This window comes from Calypte anna, chromosome 22, assembly GCF_003957555.1.
Source record: "Calypte anna isolate BGI_N300 chromosome 22, bCalAnn1_v1.p, whole genome shotgun sequence".
Lineage (NCBI taxonomy): Eukaryota > Metazoa > Chordata > Aves > Apodiformes > Trochilidae > Calypte > Calypte anna.
Genome location: NC_044267.1, coordinates 4,824,761 through 4,846,354, shown reverse-complemented (window position 1 = coordinate 4,846,354; position 21,594 = coordinate 4,824,761). Strand labels below are relative to the sequence as shown.

General features: G+C 45.4%; 1 protein-coding gene across 1 annotated transcript in view; it reads left to right on the top strand.

The window, feature by feature from the left end:
- The window catches only part of ANTXR1 (ANTXR cell adhesion molecule 1), a 67,633-nt gene extending 56,549 nt beyond the window's left edge, over positions 1 to 11,084 (top strand). Inside the window, exons 17-18 of the mRNA XM_030464066.1 lie at positions 1,661 to 1,741; positions 8,515 to 11,084. Coding sequence (XP_030319926.1) covers positions 1,661 to 1,741; positions 8,515 to 8,787 — 354 coding nt within the window. The 3' untranslated portion in view covers positions 8,788 to 11,084. The remainder of the gene's footprint in view (positions 1 to 1,660; positions 1,742 to 8,514) is intronic.
- The last annotated feature ends 10,510 nt before the right edge of the window (positions 11,085 to 21,594 follow it).

Below are 21,594 nucleotides of genomic sequence, written 5' to 3'. Positions count from 1 at the left end.
TCTTTTATTTCCAGGAACCAGGTAGTGATTGGACATGAGTTTCTAAGAGCAGTCAGGGGGAGGCAGGTCTTTGGGTTTGATCCTCTCAACCTCAGGAAACAGTTTTTTACCAAGGGACAACTTTGTATGTTCTTAGAGTAGCTTGTCTCCAGCACTGCAGATACAATAAAGTTTACTGAGTGTTGCTTCGTGGGGTTTCACTCAAGGTACCTGCTCTTATATCATTCATATGAAATGCATGTTATGCACTTGTAGTATACAAAACAATACTTAAAATATTAAATATCATAGTATATTAATTATATATTATATGTATAATTAATATCATATTTCATATATAATCCAGAACGAATGCTTAATAACTACTTTCTGGTTCTAACTCTCTCAAGAGATTTTTACAAATAGCTGTGTATGGAAAGAGAGTTTTGATAAGTTAGTTTTCAGCTGTAGTATATCTGTAGTACATCTGTCTCTATGTCTGCAGCCAGCTCTGCACTGCTGTGAACCCTTCTGCACATCTCCCAGAAACTGAATCCATTTTGAAAGTGAAAGCCTGCCTGATTAGAATGGGGATAATAGGAGGGAATCCTTCAGCAGCAGATCTATGTTTAAGAGCAGCAGATGAGATGGTTGGGAGGCTCTTTCTGCACTGCAGAGCCATGTGCTGCACCCTCTGGCCTTGGTCATCCCCTTTGGAAAATAACCACAGGCATTTTGTGTTGCTGCTGGATTTCAAGCAGGAATGGATGCTTTGTCTGATGGCAGGGAAGCATTGCAGGAATGGTGGGGAGGGTCCTGTCCCACATCTCAATCAAACTGTCTGTCAAGGAGAGATTTCAACACCTTGGGGCTTGAGAAACAACTTTTCTGGGTCTGTGCATGAGCAGATGTGTGCCTTTGGGTACGGGCTGCTGGGTATGAGACCTCCCAGCAAGGGGAAGGGCTTGGCAAAGTGCAGGGTGTTGAGGGTGTCATCTACCACTGAGGTCACTGGAATGGAGGACTTGGAAAGATGAGTGTTATTGCCTGGAAAAGATGCAAATATCAACTGGCACGTGGGGTGGGACTGGGGAGCTCACGTGAGACCCAAGAACCTGATGTTCTGTTGCTGGTGTGGAGCTGACAGGAAAGATGGAGTGGGTTGTTCCATGGCACCTCACTGACTCAGCTGCCTTGGCTGGCCGGAGAGACAGTTTGTCAGTCTCTCTCTCCAGCAGATTATTTTGACACATAAATCAAAAATTATTTCTAATATGTCACAGTGATTGCCCAGAGCTAGAGATGAGGCTCTCAGCCAGAACAGTCAGGGAGTGCCAAGTCACCCTGATTGCTGTCCACATTGCATTAGCATGTTGCTAGCAACCCTGTCAGGAGATGAGTAGCTATGGGACTCCCAGCCCAGGAGGGATGTAAGTCACCTTTGGAGATTTTCAGAAGAAAACACAAAGGATACTGTTGGCTGTCAGACTGTCAGCTTACTGCTCATCTAAAGCCTCTTCTGTTGCACTTGGAGCGAGTTTCTGTGAGAGAAAACATTCCTCCAGCACCTTGTACAAGCACAGGAAATTGTTAAGTAAAAAACGTGGAGGTCTAAGCTGTGTTGTCCCTGCACTGCACTGCACTTGCACAGAAGATAACAGTGGGTTTCTTTTGATTGCAGGGGAAGCTGGATGCTCTCTGGGTCTTACTGCGGAAAGGTTACGACCGCGTGTCCGTAATGCGCCCACAGCCAGGAGACAAGGTACTGTGCCATGGGGCTTGAAAAAAGAAAAAAAAAAAGGGGAAAAAAAAGGGAAGAAAAAAAAAAGCAAGATGAAAGGCATCTCTCTTTGCTCTGGAGTCTGCAAATGAGTTGGAACTTATCACAGAGTTACATCATTTTCATATAGAACCAATCCCTTCTGTTGAGTAATTGTTGCTGTTCATCTGCTGTAGCCCACACAGCCTCCCATACCAAAGACATCCCCTGCCCTGAAGTTCACATTAGTCTGCACCAAGCCACTGGTTCAGGGGCAGTGAGTAATGAATTTGCAATTTCTATACATAGCAGTGGAGTGTGTGGGGACTGAAGCTCAGATTCCTCCTTGGTGTGACCTCAGACAGTCCCTTCTCTTTGCCTCTTGCCTTTTCATGCCCTGAACCCTTTAAGCAAAGCTGAGGTGCCTGATTCTGGGAGTGTTTCTCCACTGCAAAAGGTACAGTTACAGAAATAATTGACTGGGAAGGACTGGATACAGATGATTTTGGACAACAGGGGTGAGACCACTCCAAGAAGTGCCATAAGAGATGTGTGGCAGCAGCCTGGGCCACAGTCTTACCTGGACTGGAGCACAACCCCTGGTATGGTTTTCCATATCAGGAACAGCTCCTGGGCAGCAGTGTTGGAGCTGCAGCAACTGGTCCTGTGCAAACCCAAACCCAAACCATGGAGCAAATGTGGGGCTCGTTTGCAGGAGGCAGCTTTGATCCCAAAGCAAAAGGAAAACAGGGGGATGTTCAGAACCTGTTTTGAATTGCACCCAGAGAGGCTGAGTTGCAGAAAAAGGTTGTGAAGTTCATTTTTTGGGTTTTTTTTTGTTAGAGTCAAACCTGGAAATGGTCTGAGGTTACTGATAGGCACAGATGTTTCCAATAAGGCAAGGAAGTCAGAATCACATGGGATTCCTGTGGTCTTCTCACATTTTCAAGAGACTAGGTTTGCATTTTTGTCAGCATTAATGAGGTTATTTATATATTTGAAACATCATCAGATTGGGGTGACTTCTAAAAATAAATATTTTTTAAAACTTTATAGTTTTTATAATGGACTCAGGGAATGCTTATTTGTGCAAATCACAAAGCACAGGATCCAAATAATGAGTGTCTCTTCAAAGTACCAGTTGAGTTTCCTTGATAAACATTTTTCTGTCAGGAATTTAGGAGGAGATTATTAAAACATGTTTCAGGCTCAGACTTGGCTAGGAACAACTCAATCTGGATGAAAATTATATATATTCATTGCATTTTGTTTATTTCATTTTGTGTTTGTGTAGGTAAATGTAGACATGAAATGGGTATAAATATAGAGAAAAAGTAACAACAAAGGTGTGTAATTATGTGTAAAGATGTATCCTACCTGAATTAGCAAAGATGCAAGGAGAGGAACTTTTTCCAAAACTAGTACAGTTTTGCAAGTTTACTGTGAAATCACAGAACCTCTCATCTTGTGTAGATCTCTGTGATGCACTCCTGGTACAAACTGTGGTTAGTTCTGACAAGAGGAGGAGGCTACAAAATACATGAAAATGCCCCCATTAAAATAATCACAGATCCTTTTACCATGAAAGGAAGAAAGCATGTGTGCATGTGCTGCCGTAAGAAATTTATCTTAACAGAAACAGAGCACTCAGAGTATGAAATAAGACAAATTTACAGCCAAACTGCATGAACCTTCACTCGAGAAAAGCAGTGTTTTTCAACAAAAGCTTGCAAAACTCCCTCTGCTGTAGGATCACACGGGTGTTGTTATATTCCAGCAAAATGCCAAAACCTCAAATTCACTTGATTTCAGGCTTCACTGTGAGTGCTTTGTGCAGGCTAAGGAGTTCAGTGGAGATGAGCATTGCTGCTGGGGAATGTGAATCTCTATTTCTGGCAAATTCAAACTCAGAAAGTGAAGTCTCCTTTCTGTAACTTCCTCTTGTGGAGAAAGATGTGTACCTGAAAAGACCTACCTGGGGAATAACCAGTCCTCTCTCCCCACACAGTGGAAAGGTTGAATTACTGCTGACCCATGCAAAACCACATCAAGGATCATATCTTTTCCAGTGCCTCTTTTTAAACCCGAGAGAGTAGAAGCCATTCCCAGTGTTTTATGCTCTTCAAATGCTGATATTTTTCCAGGTATTAATTCCAGCTTGATAGCAAACTAAGAGAAACAGAAAACATTTCTTATCTTCACTTCAGAAAAATGTGCTCCATCTTCCTCTGTTAAAGAGATATCTTTTCAGTGCCCTGGCACTGCTCTGGGACTACCTTCCCTTTCCTAAATTACCTTTCTGCTGTGCTCTGTGTGTGAGCCTCACCCCAAACAACTGCAGCCACAGAAAACAGGGCTGAAATAAAACAAGGGAAAAAGCTTCCTCCCACTTTGAGTCCTGCTGGTTAGAGAAGAAAGAAGTACTGCAGCATCCCAAGAGAAAAGCCCATCCTCCCCACAGCTGGATTCAGTGTGTGGAATCCCAGTCAGTGGCTCTGTGCAGGGCATTGCACACTGAGCTCTAAGTGACAGTCTCCCTCCCTCTTCGTTTCCAGACTCAGATAAAAGCAGAAAGGCAGAAGGAGGTGGGGAAGTGGCTTGGATAAGGCTGTGGGGTTCCTAGGAAGTGCCACAGCAGAGGCTGCTCTTTGTACCTCTGCTTGCCAGATCTATGTCCAAGAAGCAAAAGCTCCAGCTTCCTCTTTTGGACACTCAGCAACCAGCGCCCTGTGCCTAATGCACCCCTCACCCCCCATCCCACCCTCCTCTTGCAGCCCTGGCAGCACTCTTCAGTCAACCAGATGTGAAGAACAAAAGGAAAAGCTTGGATCAAGTGTGCAACCCCACAGCATTCCACATGCCAAGAGCTCACCAGGCAAGGCCCATGGTGGGGGGAGCTGAACCTCCCGGGGCTGAGGGCTTTGGTGTCCTCAGGACATTGCTGCTTCCCTGCACCCCGAGCAGAAGCAGCTGCTGGAGGTGGAAGAGCAAGGCCACTCCAAGCAGAATTCATTATGCAGATGTCTGACAGCAGAACTTGGTTGAAAAAACCCGACATAAAAGGCGAGAGTGAATTGCCCTCACTGATTTTGCTGATTCCACTAAATTTCAGGTCTAATAATGTCTCCATATTGATTTAATTGTCTCTTCTGAGGCACAGCTTCTGCCCCCTGAAGCGTTGTGGCTGCAGAAAGGGAAGTAAAACCTAGCCAGGCATTCAGCACAAGCAGCCTTTCAATATACAGCCTGTTCCCTACACTCACACATTCTCTATCTCCAGCTACTGTCTCTGCTAGAAAAACTGATAGAATTGCCTCCTTTTATCCTCAAAGCTGTAGTATAATCCGGTTGAGGAGCTTTTTTTTTACTTGGAGCAAAAGGTGACTTCTGTTTAAGGCTCCAGAGCAGCATTTAGTGGAAATGAGTACATCACCTGCCTCCTGGTTGTTCTTCTGCCATTTTCTGTATCCACCCAACCTCTGCACTTCTGTCTCTGTTATCATATTGCTAGATGCAAGATGTGAGCTCTGTTTAACATCCACCTTGTTGGTTAAAATCATTCTCTTCCTCCTAGGTCTGCTTTGTGTTTTACCCAGAGCACTAGTAAAACACTTTCTGCCCCTTGTGCAACAGCCTAGTAATTTGTTTCCTGGATATATCTTCAGCATTCAGTCTGACAGTTCTCCCTCAGGAGATGTTGGCTTCTCCATCTCCTCTGAGGCAGTGTGGCTGCCAAAGTCCATCTGGACTGAAACCCCTTATCTGGCATTCTCTCCCCATCTGCATGGGTGAAAGAAATGTCAGCAAGGAAACACAAGAACTCCCTTGGTCTGTCAGTTCACGTGAGAAAGCCTGAGCTGTGTCTGCCCTTCACACGTGTTGGATGCCCTGCAGAATTACCCAGTGCACAGTAGCAGGAAATGCTGCCAAACAGGTCACTGTCAATTCTCTGCAGAGCAGCTGACCCAAGCAGCAGAGGAAATAGGAGGAGATAGGGAACAGCATGCTTGAGCTGAGGAAGAGACAGGCTCTAGCCTTGTTTAAGGGGAAGAAGGTCTGAACTCTGAAGTTACACCAGCTGAATGCACAAGGGGATGGGGAAGATGTGATGGCTGCAGCTCTGCCAGCTCTGGGTCAGGTTCTCCTCTCCCTGTCCTGTGCTCTGTTCTCTGCTCTGCATAGGAGTGGTTTGTGCTCAGACTCCAGCCCAACTCCTTCTTATCAAGGACAATCAAGTGGGGATGTGACCACGTTTGGAAACAAAGCTTTTTCATTTCAGAGCAACCCTGTTACTGGAGGAAAAGCATTATCATTAGTCCTGGATAGTAGATCATGGACACAAGTTCACAAGGCAGCTGACTACAAAAAGCAGTGGAAACTGCAGCTCTACCCTGGTATGAACTGTAGCACATTTTTGTGGTAATGGCACTGCTGAGCTACCCAAGTTCCATCAATAGGAAGTCACATCTTTGCAAGGTGCACAGGAGATACTCTCTTACCCTTTTGGGCCGTGCCTTGGGCATGGCTGTGACTGCTACATGGCTTTTAGTTCTCAATCCCAGCCCCAGCCCCAAACCCAAAGATTTCTGAGCCTCACTGCATCCTCTTGAATGCTCGTAGGACAATGCTCAGTTCCATTTGGATCAGCAGCACCATAACCTCACCCCTGGAGCATCCAGACAGAGTATCACTCCACAAAAAAAAATTTGTTCTCTGGCTGGGATTCCTGGACTTTGCTTTTTGTTCAGGTTTATATAAATAAAGAAAACAAAACTAGTGCAAGTAATAGTCTGAAACTACAAAAGATGCCTTGCTGGAGATATGGAACCAGAACAAGAAAAACATTTTCATGAGGTTTTTTTTCAGAGTGGAACTGGTTAATCTTGGGTTCAGACTTTCACTCACTCAGCAGGCCTGCCCCACAGTATTTACTTAGAATCACAGCAAAGTGCATTAAAGTGATGTTAAAGCTGAGACACCAGGTCGCCAAGAAGAAGATGAATCAGGGACACTCTGAGATGAGATAGTGATGGGCTTATTGCAGCCTTTCCTCTGCCCCTGTGTCCCTGTTTTGGGCAGCACCAGAGGTGCTGGGATGCTGCAGGGAGACTGTGGTGTTTCTGATCAGGGGCCTTGCCCACTCTGGCACTTCATTTTGTATTGGCAGCTTGTCCTGCACAAGGGAGGGGAACATGTCCCTGCTGCACAGATGTAAGGAAGGACCTTAACTGAGAAAGCATTAATCCTCAGGTAGGGGCACTACCAGGGATGTATTCATGACTATTATCTGGGTCTCCACTCTGCTCCATAACCTGATTCCTTGAGGACAGCCTGAGTTAAAGCCAAAGGTTCTTCCTGAAGGCCAGGGCCAAACCCTGCGGAGGGTTCAGCTGCCACCGTGCTCAGAGCAGCCCTGAGGTGATGCTCTCATCTTGAACTTCATGCAGCTCAAGGCACTGTGAAATCTTGGTTTTCCTCAGATGACCTCTCCTTGCAGAAGCCAGGCTGTGCTCAGCTGTGGGCTGCTCTGCATGCTTCATTGCTTCAGCAATCCCCTTTCCTCTGCTGAATGGCTGAGGCTCAGGCAGATGTTTCTTCATCTCCCCAGACCATGATGATAGAATTGGCAGAGCTCTTGGAGAGGAGCTGTCTGTATCTCCCTGTGTCAGCCCCTTTGACGCCAGCTCCTCTCATCCCTGTCAAATCCCCCTCCAGCACCCTCCTGCCTTCCTACCAGCATCTCCCTGACTTCACTTTGGGTGCTCTCTCTGCAGAGCACTTGTCTGTAGGTCGGGTACAGCAGGGAGAAGTTAGAGCCATGCAGAGGATTTGTGTGGCTGATCTTGTTACCCCAACTCCAGCCTGCATGGGCTCAATGCTCCATTAGGCATTTTTTCACCAGGAAAAACATTTACTTTGGAAGGGGAAAGAGGAAAACAGAAAATAAGTTCATGTTCACAAGTCCAGAAACAAAGCATAGACTCAGAAATCCCCCAGTGCCTTTTTGGATGATTTCATATCTGAAAGAATGAATCCAAATTACAGTAGTGCTGAGTCTGACATTTGAGTATTTACAGTGGGATCTTTTGCAGGTGGAACATAGGAGGGGAAAAAAAAAAAAAAGGGCAGAGGTTTTGTTTAAAAATGTAGAACAAACTGTAGCTTAGCACTGAAGAGCAAGAAAAGCATTTTATTGTCTTCTCAAGAGCACTAGAATATCAAGACATTCTAAGGGATGAAGGGTGAATTTCAGGAAAACTTCTGAGAAAGAAACTGTCTTAGTTAAACAACTCTTCCCTTGGTTGGTAAATTGTAAGAAACAGGAAAAAACCCAGGTATTTGAAGGAGGAGAAGCTCCAAAGGTGCAAAGTCCAGATTGGAAGTTTTATGACTGAGGTCTGGGAAGAGGCATCAGTCGAGGCAGGGACCACAGGTCCTGCACTGACTCAGGTGCCAGCTCTGAAGAACAGAAGCAGCTCCCACAGCTTCAGTCTGACTTGAAGGACTCGGTGCTCTGTTTGAGAGGCTGGACTCAGGAAACAGTAAGAGCAGAGCTGCTCCTCCTTCACTACAAAAGCTGTCGCTAGGATTTAACCTTTTGGCTGCTTACAGGACTTGCAGAGCATCAGTCTCTGAGGAAGAGGGAGAACAAAGAGGTGTGGCCAGGTGTAACCCAGGTGATGCCAGGTTTGCCACAGCCAGGAAGGGATCTCAGCTGCAATGCCATTGCCTCCATCAGTGACTCTGCTTTTCTGCTTTGTTCTCTTTTGTTTTAGGGCCGTTGCATCAACTTCACCAGAGTGAAGAACACGGAGGCCCCACCCAAATACCCGCTCAACAACTCGTACCCTCCCTCATCTCCACCTCCAGCACCCATCTACAACCCCCCGCCCCCGGCTCCGATCTACACCCCCCCTCCACCCAGCTCACCCACACCCCACACCCCATCCCCATCCTCCACGCTCCCGCCTCTCCCCCCACCACCCCAAGCCCCCCCCCCCAACAGGGCCCCCCCTCCATCTCGGCCCCCCCCCCGCCCAGCAGTCTAGGGGGGGGGTCAGCCTTGCTCCTGTCTCCTGCAGAAGTGTTGGAGAGGCTTTTTCAGCAGTACTGTATCACATCCATCTGCCTGGGGGGGGTGGTGGTGGGGGGGCTAGAGGAAACCAGACTGTTTGTGAAATGGGTGACAACAGAACGAACGACTTTGTAGTCATCTTTCTCCTTTAGTTTTCTTATATTTTTTAAAATCCTTTGTGCATCAGTTCCACCAAACTATCGAAGCAAGAAAAGCCAAGAGACTGCAGGAACAAGGCAGATGACTTCAGTTCCATTTCAGCAAGGCTCTTCCCCTCTTTGTTCCCAGCAACTCTCTGTACCTTACCATGGTCATTCCAGGAGGAAAAAAATGTGTTGTTTTTTTTTTTTTTAAAAAAAAAGGAATGAATAACTAGAGTCAGCTCTCCAGAAAGGCAATTTTCCCCAGGGAAGGACTGCAAAAGACTCTTCCAAGTGCAGACATCCCAGCTAGCTACCTGGAGACTACTGCACAAACTTCATGGTATAAGACTCAAGGTTTGACAGAAAGCTCATCACGTCTAACTCACATGCCAGCTGCCAAGGAAATAATGACAACAGCAGGTCTGCAAGTACAGAAACCCCTGCAAATATGAAAACAGAGCAGGTGACAGGCAGCTGTTCCCATCGACCATGAACTGGAGGAGGGAAGGCAATGCCTTCTTGGAGGGTCCAGAAAGGAGAAGGGGTAGATCTCTAGTGTCTGGATTCATGTATGTTTGTATGTGGAAGTGCAGGTGAATGAAAATGGAGCACCAGTAGGAAAACAAATTACATGGAAAAATAAATCAGTCGGAATGCCACAAGGCTTTGACCCCATCAAGGAATAATTGACAACAGATCAGCCTTCCAGTGCTCCCAGTGGGACAGAGGAGTTCATAAAAATCGAGCAAAGAAATCTGGGTAAGGTATGGTTGAGAGAAGAGTCTTTGCATTCACTTACACTATGTCCATCCAGTTAATGGCAGTGAATTAAGTGCTGGTTTCTAATTTAAAGGGAAAGTTTCTGGATATAAATAAGAGGTTAGGTGTATTGATTTTTCTAAATCCAGTCTGCTTGGTCTCCTTGTTGTTGTCAGTTTGAAATGGTTACCACTGATGCATTTCTGTTTTTTCTGTAAATTGCATTCTTTTGCCCTAGAAATGTTTCCACATGGATTTTTATTTCTTGTTTTCCTTTCCTGAATAAGTAGCAGATGCCTTCCAAACTCATAGTGAAGAAGAGCCAGTGTGCTTACTCACTCTTGTCAACTCTCAACAACATCACTTCTGTTAGCAGTTGTTGACTAAGACAAAAAAATGAACACACCCGACGTGCAAGATGGGAATCAGTCTTCCAAGAAGTGCACTGGCTGCATTTCTCCAAGCTTTCTCCTCACCTTCCTGGGACCCCCACCATACCCAACAATATTGCATACGCACGACTTTTATCCTATAGCAAACCTGAGCACCTGCCTTGCCACACAGTGCTAGAAGTAGGGGAGATCACTCAGCACTTCAGTCAAACCTCTGGCTCTCTCATGTACTGTCAGGATCAGTTCTCATGAAATCACTCTCTCTCTGGAAATTGCGAAGTCATAAGAAGCAAACCATCTTTGTAGCTGCAGTTCTATGAATATCTAAGGTTCTCGTAATCGTGTAATTTTTTACCAGATAAAGAAATGCTTTGCCAAGTACTTCCTTTAGTGCTGTTGGAAACACTAATTATAGCTTTTCTAGCAAAAACAAGAAAAAAAGAAAAAGAAAAAAAAATTGCTCAAGGAGGAAAGGGAACAGATGAAAAAAACTCAGTGGAGACTTGACCTGGGAGCCTTTTGGAACTCAGAGTCAGTCCAGCTGTCATTCAGCAGCCTTACCCACCTCTAGGTCAGTGTTTCATCTCCTGGAGGAGACAAACACACCACTCACAAGGGAGCTGAAGACTCAATCTACAGCCAAGGCTGCCTGTTCTGCAAAAAGGCTGAATAATTCACCTACAACACTGTTCTGTCTGCAGGCAGCACAGAGCAGTTCCCAATCAGGAGCAAACCCAATAGTTTTGCTACTTGCTGTATCAGATGGCATCAGCTACAGGCCATGGTTAGTTCCACAAGACTTTGTGATTGGCAGGTGGGAGTGGAAAGCTTCTAACACCCTGACCCAAGTTTGGTTGGACTCCCTCTTGTCATGGATGGGATCTAGTTAATAGCTGTATGATTTGGTTTAGTGATGAAAGGTGTAAAACCCAGAAATAATGTAATTCTCCTACCAGATTCTCAGTATTTTCAAAAAGTTTGGAAAGGAAATTGATTTCCAAAAACAAAACATTGAGAATTTTTTATTTTTTTTTTAAGCATCAGTTAACCAACCTACTAAACCTACTGCTGGGGAAAAAAAGTAAATACAGTGTATATGCTGTGACTAAAGCTAACTTGTTACAGATGTGTATAGAAACGTTCACTCTCCCATAACTAAGGGGCTAAAACCTACAGTATTAAAGAAGCAAAATAAAACATAGATCAGGCTAGAAAAATCATGGTTTTAAAATACTTACTTTGTAATCATCCAGTTTATTAATAAAAAACAAACTCCAAATTTTTTGTTGTACATATTGTTACTGCATGCTTACCATATGTTAGATGGAAGCATTTCCTATCCAGTGTGGATAAAAGAACATTTTTCAAGTTGTAGTAAATTATTATAAAGCCAATGACATTTCATGGCATGTTATCGTATCAAGCTGTGCTTGTTGTATTTTTTTTCTTTATGGTTGTATTGCTTTTTTATAAATGTACAAATATTTCCTGTAGTGACGAACACCTATTTTACACAGCATTAATTGAAGCACTCGAGCTGCAGGCCACACACTCCCCTGATCCATTGGCAAAAAATGTTTGCACATAGATCCAGGGTGGAACGTGGTGAGCAGAGACAAACCAAAGGGGTGTGGGGTTCCTGGGTGCTGAAGCAGAGCAACTGTGTTGCTGCCAGAGGATGGGTTTTTTGGACCCTTCTCAGAAAAATCAGAGCATGTTTCATGGTGGACTTTGTACCTGGTCTTGTATTTAGGATCAACCTGATGTGGCTGCTAAAATGGGTCCCCAGAAGTACCACACATGCTTTTATCAATCATGCTACTTTTATGCCAGTCCTTCAAGATTAACTTCAGAGCTTAACCTAAGGCAATCAGGAGTAAAAAGTTGCAGATGAATTTAACTGATCTTCCACTGACAATTAATGCTATGTAAATGAGGTTGAATTAGTTGGTGTATCATATACTGATATATGGTACCCTATGTATTCTCTGTCTATAGAACTTTCCTAGAAACACATTACACAGGCTCTCAAGCCACACTAGCCAATTTTTAAGTAAATGTTCTTTATAGATCAAAAGGAGTTGGGTGGCACTACAGCTGCTCAGCAACTTCAGCAGCTCTCACTGTTTACTAGTTGCACATGCTCCTACATAGGCTGGTCTAAACAGCAGTAAACAGATGTCTGATGGTATTAAATAAAAAGTCACTTAATTTGCTCTAAATAGGTCACTTTGGTTACTCCCGTATTTTTAATTCATGCCAAATTTTCTGTCAGTGTGTCTTGCAGCCCCAAAGGACTAGGCAGCTGCACTTGACAAACACTCAGATTTTTTTTTTTTAATTGCTAAAATGTTACCAGTTTTTGCTGGCTGTATTTTGAAGCGTTCACCCACATGAACTTTGCAGTCATCCAGATTCTCTGTGGTGTATGAAGGCACTTCTTCTGTCACTGTTTATTTTGTGGAAGGGGGGAATGTCTGGCTTCTGAGAGCTCTGGCAAGATTCGAGGGTAACCAGTTGCTAACATTGCCTTATATGTGGTGCTATTGCAGCAAAGGAAAAGAAAAAAAATCCTTCTGTTTTGATGTTGAATTACGTTTTGTCAGTTCAGCCAGTACTGTGCAGTGATGTTTTTATTCCCTCTGTTTGTTGCATGTGTCATTTGTTAAATTCAGTCATTACTCTTGCTGACCTTGATGTTATTATTAAAGAACTACACAAATTTGTGTTGGGCTCCATAAAGTTCATTGATCGGGTAACGTGAATGAAGCAGGACAATCCTGGGCAACAAGTTTGCTCATAAAACTGGCTTTGTCATCTTGGAGGGAAGAAACTTGGCAATTTCCTTCCCAACATCCCAGGGCACTTCTGCCTGACATAAAAGCTATTTTCATGTGGCTGTGACACGTCCTGAACTGTCTGCTCCTCCTCTTATAGCCAGAGCCTCAGCTTCCAAACTCAGGATACCTTCTCTTTTCACTCACTTAACTCAGCAGCCTTTAACAAAGCATAAGGACTACCAGGAATAACTAAGCATGTGTCCCCCCTCACATTTGCTGATAGTCCTTCTTTCTGCCTCCCTGCTTAACTATCACTAACTCATCTGGATTTTGACATGGCTGGAATATTTTATTCCACAAAGAAGATTAACTGAGCATGAAGAAGTTCAGCCTCAACACCCTGCCCTCTTCCAGCAAAGCATGCAAGCTCTTTAAGCATCCTCTGAAAATGTGAGCCAGCCCTTTCCTCAGGACATCAAACTCTGCAACTCTAGTCTGGATTTTTCTTGCCGGATACAAACTTGTATCCAGTAAAGCCAAAGAGGGAAGCTGCAGTGCTTTTTGAATGGAGACTGTCCAAATCAGTTGCTCTTATCAGCTGCTCTTCTCAGACGAGGACAGGTGGAAACAAAGCTGCAAGGGGAGTTAAACCCCAGCATAGCTCACACTTGGAAGAGATCATACAACCCCACCAAGCCTCTGTGGCACCTCCTTCTTCTTTCAGGGCACTCATTTATGAAGAAGTGGCTTCACAGTTAGACTGAGTAACATCCCGTCACTAAACCGGGGAAAAAAAAACAGAAAAACACTACAGTGAACCCCCAGCAGGCTTCACTGCCTGAGGAAACTGCTCCCTGAGCCCGCTCCCTCCTCAGGGAACCAGCGTGTGTGTCCTACCCTCCCAGCAGACCTCATCACTAGGTGGGCTAAAATTTCCCCAGCTGGAATATTCCTTGGAGTGAAGTTGCTCCAAAGCAAGGAGATGTGGAATTGAAGCTGTTAAGTAAGGACCAATCATGTCTGCACCCCCCTTTGGGCTGGCTGCTCGTTAACCACCTGTGACCCCAAACACCCGGGAGCGGGTCTGGGCCGCAGAGGGAGCCAGTGAGTGGGTGGGTGGTTTTGTGAGGTGATCTTGGAGTGGCTGGTGACAAAGTCCCTCAGGATCCAGCTCGTCTACCAAGCATAGACAGAAAGGGGACAGAGATGGTGCCCACAGCAGCTGGAAGAAGCCAAAATGGTGAGTTCTGGCTGGGCTGTTTCCAGCAACTTCTTTTGTTTTTGGAGAGGGGGAAGAGGTGGCTTTTCTCCTGGGCTTGGGGCCTCTGTCTGGAGCTGAGGTGGGGTTGGTGTCAGCAGTGCCTGCCTGGGGACACGGGAACAGCCCTGTTCCAGAGATCTAGAGACTGTGTTTTGAGGGGATTCTCCTGCTGCAGGTGAACCCTCCTTGTTCTTCCAAAGGCTCATTGGGCAGCTGAGAAGTTTGTTGCTTGGCAGGCAAAGAAATTACTGTTTTGTTTTTTTTTTTCAAATTCTGGCAAAGCCCCTTCTGAGTTACAGATAAGGCTTTTGCATGGGGGGATGATGGAAACTCCAGTGAGACTTGAAGCATAGTGGGATCCTCTTTTTGTTGTTAGTGTTGCTGAATAGCATAAAGTGCATGTTTTTGAAGAAAAGGCTACAAATTAACTTGCAAATATAACATGATCCATGCAAAAATAGGAACGAATGGTGAGGGTCACAGGCAGCGGCTGTATGTCCATATGTAGAGTGTTTCCAGAACAAACTTCTTGAGATTATTTAAACATCTTTCTAATATATAAAAATGCTTTCAAAGTCCTTGCTAGCAGGGGAAGGTAGCACCTTCTTTGGAAGGCACGGGGCAGCAGGGAAGGTGCCTCCTGATGCCGCTGTAGGTGCTGCGTCTCTGAGGTAAAGGGCTCAGCCCCCCCTCAGGGCATTTCCCGCCTTTCCATAGAACCATAGGATGGGCTGGGTTGGAAGGGACCTCAGAGCTCATCAAGTCCAACCCTTGATCCACTCCCCCCGTGGTTCCCAGCCCATGGCACTGAGTGCCACATCCAGGCTCTTTGGAAAGATCTCCAGACACGGAGAATCCACTCCTTCCCTGGGCAGCCCATTCCAATGCCTGATCACCCTCTCCAGAAAGAAATTCTTTCGAATCTCCAACCTAAACCTCCCCTGGCACAACTTGAGACCCTGCCCTCTTGTCTTGCTGAGAGTTGCCTGGGAAAAGAGCCCAACCCCCCCCTGGCTCCAACCTCCTTTCAGGGAGTTGGAGAGAGTGATGAGGTCTCCCCTGAGCCTCCTCTTCTCCAGGCTGAACACCCCCAGCTCCCTCAGCCTCTCCTCATAGGATCTGTGCTGGATCCCTTCACCAGCCCAGTTGCCTCCTTTAGACCTGCTCCAGCACCTCAATCTCCTTCCTGAGCTGAGGGGCCCTGCAGTGCTGCCTTCAGCTGCCTCACGCTGCCTCCTTCCCCCTCCTCAGCAAACCACGTTGCAGCCTGAGCAGGGATTTTTCTCATTCTTCACAGACATTAAACGTTGGGGCCTTTTCCAGAGTTGAAGGATTTAATAGAGATGGAGAAACTATCGTATGAAAAATACCACCAAGTGTGGAAAACTGAGTGTAGAAGATGAGGTAACTTTGAAGCAAGCTGGGGATTTCTATACTGCACTTTCCATTCTCATGTAAAATCCTTTCTGGCATGCCTGTAAGCCCCGCTGCTGTGTGCCTCTGGGTGTGTTCATCTTCAGCTGCTTCTAGAATATGCTTAGTACTTATTTCTTCTTGCATGTGAGATCTTGTAGTCACCGTACGGTCAGGGCTCACTAGTCGATGACTAGGAATCAGGGTGTCAGGATCGTTTTTCTAAGCATTTCTTTCACTGTGGAAAGTCTCCAGAAAACTAAAACCCAGGCAGAAATAGAGTATGTCTGCATTCCTTAAATCTGTTCTTGGTGATGAGTGACATGTGAAATGTGAGCATCTTTGGCCTTAGGAAAGTTTGTCTGCCTGTCAGCATTGTGATGTAAGAGCCTCTCTTGCCATTGCCGTGGCCTTTGTAAGCAAACCCTGAACTGTTTAAAGAAAAGCTGGGAAAAATCCTCTGGGAAAGTGAGATTTTTTTGACTTAGCTCTGCAGTGCTTGCATTCAGATAAAATTTCTGTGCATCTCAAAAGTTTCAGATTGGACTGAAGAAGTTTGACTGCAGAGAATGCTGGTTTTCTTTCTTGGGTTTTATTTATGGTAGGGCTCACAAGACCCCTGATGGGCTGTGATATGATAATTTTCAAATGAAAATCAGAAATCAGTGTTCATTTTTTTCCACTCAGCCACTTGCATGCTGGTTTGGCCCCAATGTTCAAACGTTTACCCATGATTTGGCACAGACAGTTGCCTGGAGCAGGGGTCAGGGATCAAGCTGTGCCTTTGGCAAAGGAGTAATTCCAGGGGCCAGCAAAGGGTCAGCAGCTGCTGGATTGGGAAGGGCCCCTGCTGCTAATGAAGCCTTATTCCAGGTTTGCTCCTGAGAAACGATAGCAAATCCTGCCTGCACTCAGAGGAGCTGCTGGAAATATGTCACAGGCGCGTTAATAAAGAGATCGTGTTTCTGGATGGTTCCTTTGCCATTCATGGCTGAGCAAAGAGCCTCACCCTCCCTGTTCAGAATGGCACAGCAGGCTCTCTGGTAACTACAGCAACTGCAGATGTGGAAAAAATATTAGGAATGGATCGAATGTATTTTTAGCTGTGTCTAGTACAGTGCAGCCAAGGGAGCCAGCATGAGGTATATGGGCAGTGTTTCCATTAAATGCCAGAAAAGAGGCAACAGGGCAAAAATTGGGAATTTCTGTTTTGACATGATATGGTGTGAATGTGATGGTAGTTACTTTCTGGGGGGTTCAGACTAGTGTCTTTGTGCATGTGTGTGATGCACTGTTGGCTTAAAGTAAGAGCCATTACAGATGCCTATTTCACAGGCTGTCATGGAAACTGGAGAGATTTGCAGTTGCTAAAAGTGTATTGAAATAACTGTAGTAGCATCAGACAGTTTCTTGTTTTGTTTTTTAACAGTCCAACTCAGAAGGTCAAATTCTGAAGTAATTCTAACTTGTCTGCCTCTGACTGTGTTCCTGTCTGGGTAGGAGTGTGGATGGCTTGGTCCAGACTGCTCCCTCAGCGTGCATTGAGATAATCTGATGAAAATAATTGGTTCAGACTGGCTGGCAAAATAACATAACTACTAACTGGTTTTGTTAGAGAAGGATTTGGGGGTAAATAACCTTTCAAGAATGAAAGAGGTAGTTGTTGGCAGACCTATTACTTGCATCCTAGGTGCTTAGACTCCCGTGACAATAGCCTGTCCATTAACATGACAGCAAGCCATTGTTTTATTCCTTTCAGTCATAGAAGATTTTATAAGCTGCTTTTTATAGGAGACTGAGTCATTTGCATCAACCCAAGTAATGCAGTGGTTTAGAAATGGGGTTTTAATTCCTGTGTCACCGGGTGAACCGAGAGAACACATGGCCCTGTCAGTCTTCAGAGGCAACAAAAGCAGGAAAAATCCTCAGTAAGTTTGTTCTGGGTCCCTCTGGCTTCACAGAGCAATAAGACTGCCCTGGCTGAGGCCAGTGATATTATGAAATCGGGTTCCTGTGCAGTTTCCTTCTCTCTGTGCAAACCAGTGTGGAGGTGTGCCCACAGCAAGAGAAGCCATTGTATCCAGTGTTGGGTGATGCCACCCCCTTCCCAAACACCAGCAATCTGTGACCCCAAGGGGCAGTCCCACAGGGATCAGAGCATCCCCTGGGTTTGGGAAAAGCCAAATTTTGAGGGAGCTCCTGGAACAGAGTTGTTTGGTGGCACTTGTTGCTTCAGAAATAAAATTGGGGCTCAGGTGACTGGAATAACAGGTTACAATGAAAGCTTTCTTATTTAATAGTTAAAACCTGGCCCTTTGCTACCTCATAAGCCGTTCCCAGCTGCTGCACACATTCCTTCAGCATTTATGGCTAATGACTCAAACCAGGTGTTGCTCATGTTCACTGAAGAGGTTTGTGCTTCTGCTCTGTTTGTGCCAGAGCCTGGGCATTTCCCCATGGTGCCCATGTCCTTCAGCCTTGCAGTAGGACCTGGATCTTTACTAGTGCCATCCCCCATAGCTCAGTCTCAGTTCTGTTGCTCTTCTGTTAGGGCTGGCATGACTGCTTGATTTATTTTTATTTAAAGAAACTCAGGATCAGTCTCTATTAACAGATTTCTGGTTCCCAAATGTCCAACCATACTTTGTAGGAGGTAGGGGAAAGTTTAGGTAATGCTGCAAATACGGAGGTAACTCTATCTACTTATCTAAGGCCAAATTGGCAAGGTTTTAAAGAGTGCCCATTATAAATGGGAGACAACAGAGATAGTGACTAAGAAAACCCTGCTCTGGCTGCTAATCATGGCTGGATGCTATCAGCACCCCAGCCTGTCTTGTTTCCATGCAAAGGCCAAGCAGACAAAGGAGCCCTGTGCAGGGCTGCTCTGTCTGACGTGTGGGAACAAATGAAAGGCAAATGTTTAAGGGGAGTGAGGGCTTGGCTTTTCTTCCAAACACCAGAAGCTTTTCTGACATTCCTGAGAAGCATCTCAGAGCTCTGTCATTACAGAAGCAGTATCAATAGATGTATCCTATGATCTGAAGACTCTCTTGAAACACTGACAACTCTCCAGACTTCTTATTAGTCTGGGACACTGAAGTGATGGTAAAATTGTTATCTTGAAGTGCACTGGATGTAATGGACTCTTACTTCCCTGTGCACCATTGCAGGGCCCTGGCAATTTACTGTCTTCTGTTGCAGTGTGGGCAGGAGAGGCCCCAGCAGCACTTGGAGCTTTGCAGGGCTGCTGTTTGTCCTCTAAGTAGCACTGATGCATATTTGGGAGGTTGGCACAGTAGGATTTGAGCCAAGACAAGTGTCTCAGGATTTAGGCCTTGACCTATAGGATGCCTTAGTAGGGAATCTGGCTCCTTTGATTTTTCTCTTGGCAAGACTTTCCTTTTGTCTCCAGATATATTGATCTCATGCCTGTTCCAGCTGTGACTCCATAGCTGTGCTTGCAGCCTTCCAAGCCTGGCCTTCAGCAACAAACTTCCTTCTGAGCCAGAAGGGCCTGGTGTCAGATATCCCAGACAGCTGAGAGAAGCAGGCAGGTGAATGGCAGAGAAATTCCATGCCCATCTTCTGCAAAGGAGCTGCTGCCAGCAGGTTGTGAGCAGCAACAGAGCACTTTTGTTTCTGATGTTTCTCTCCTGTTCTTGCAGCAGTGGGTGGCTGTTAACCTCAGGATAGAGAAGGTTTTCTCTGTGCTGTTCAGAGAGTCAAAAAGCCCAAGGGAAATACAGAGGAGCTCCACCCAACCTGTCCTGTGCTCTGGTGGGAGATGAATTTACTGATCCCAGCAGCATACAGTAGCATCACACATCTGTTTCTGTAACTTATGTTCTTAGCACTTGGTATCCCTCAGTGGCATAAATCACAGCGGTCATGCATCATTGTCTGGGCCTTTTTCTAGCACAGATTCTCCTGCTTGCTTAATTTGTGCATCCCTATCTTTAGAATGGGCAGAGTTACAAGACTCCTAGCTGTGGAAGTAGTTTGTCCCATGCTGACCTAAAGTCTCTGTGTTTCACTGAGCTGGAGAAGGGAAGGGGTTTGTGTCTGGAGGAGGCTGTAATTTCTGGGGCATCCTGCCCCTCACTGATCTGCAGGGATTTTTCCCTGAATAAGAACTGTAGAATTTTTTGGCCTTTGCTTTATACCTCTTCAAAATGATTTCTTATTGAAGCAATTTGGCTGAAACAGACACGGTTGAGGCCAAGTGCTGGACCACCCAGGACACTGGCCTAATCCACTGTGGCACATTTTTACATTCCCACAACATAGAATTAAATAAATAAGAAACAGACCAGAGTGTGAGAAACAAAAAAAGAAGACACTAACTGCTGGAAACCTGCCAGAGAATTCAGTAGAATAAAAGCAGCTCTTGATCAGTAGGTAGAGATCCCATCAGTTTAGGGGATCTTTTAATATTCCTGTGTCAGGAGGAGGTCACGAGAACATAATTTAGATTGAGAGGAAGAGCTGTGCCATCACAAACACTGACACCTCTGAGCATCAGCTGCGGAACAGGGGGGAAATCTCTTCAAACACATTGTCCTGTAGGATTGTCAAGGAGGAAACAAAACTTCCCTGTGGCTCCAAAGGCTGGTGTGGAGCTGGGGCTGCACTCCTGGAGCAGAGTATGTGTGGGAGATGGGGTGGCCATTCTGTGGGCACCACATGGGGCTGCAAAACCCTCTGGCAGTGACCACTGGTGTTCTGCAAGGTAGAGCTGCCTGTGCAGAGGCAGGATTGTTTTCTTGGAGATCTTCTTTACTTGTCTGTGTTTACTGCAGTACTCGGGGGGGGGGGGGGGGATGCTGATGAAAAGCCCAAGGGAAATGTTTTCATTCCCTAAAAAGTAATTCAGATTTGAGCTTTAACAAGTGAGCTTTATTTGTTTAAAAACAACAACAAATTATTTATTTGAAGAAGAATAATTACTGAAAATTGTGGTGTGGCCAAAAAAGAATAATAAACTTTTTTTTTTCTTCTTCTTGAGGGCTTTTTAAGGTTGAATGTATTTTTTTTAACTTTCAAATGTTACTGTAGGCTCTAATGCACTCACCTAAAACATGTCAGAATTGGCTGAGCCAAGCAATTTTCACATAGTCTTATGGATCCCTTCTCTAGAAGATTCATCTGATGGTTACTTGTGACTGGAAGCTGTGAGATAGTTTCTCTGAGTCGTTCTTTACCAGTCAGGCCAGGGACAACTGGGGGCCATGCAGTGCTGTGTGCTTCCTGCAGTGGAGAAGGGAACTTTGCTGCCACCATGAGTGATCCTTGGTTCATCCCAGCCTGAAAGTAAAATCAGTTCAGGAACTGAGTAAGTTTAGTGCTATACTCTTTGAATAACTCTGAGCTAAAGCAAACAGAATTGTTTTTAAGCTCATTTGGCTTGCTTGAAAGGCAGGCAGCGTGTTTGTGTGCAACAGACCCTGTCTGGAAGGGGAAGGCTCTAGTGAATTTCCTACCTTGTTCAAAGGAACATGAACATGCCCACAGAAATGTGACAAAGATTCGAGTAATGCCAGCTCCTTCTGGCCTTGCAGCTCAGTTGAGCTTGCTCAGACCTTAGTGAGAGTGGGAGGGATTTCACCATTTCAGGGAGGAGGCTGTGGCAGGGGGGTCAGGAGCCCTGACTACCAGCATCTGCTTTCCCCAGTGGCAATAAAGTCCTGCCCCAGATTGCAGAAGAGTAGAAGAGCAGAAGCTGTGCACCACAGTGAGCAGGTCATGTCTTTCACACTTGATATACCACTCCTGTTTAACCCTATCCCCCTCCCTGCCTTCCCATGTATTTCCCGTCCAAAAATTCCTGACTTTTTTCCTCCCTTTCTGCTGTTGTTGGAATATGATTTAATCACAGCTGACTCCACTGGGGAGACAGGCAGGATTCATTTGCAATGGTGATGTGTGTCTGTTTTCAGCCAGTTCAGTGATAAATCACTTCCCTGGAAGCTCAGGATGTTGTTTTTTCTGTTTTTTTGGGTTGTTTGTGGGGGGTTTTTTGGGGTTTTTTTCTTC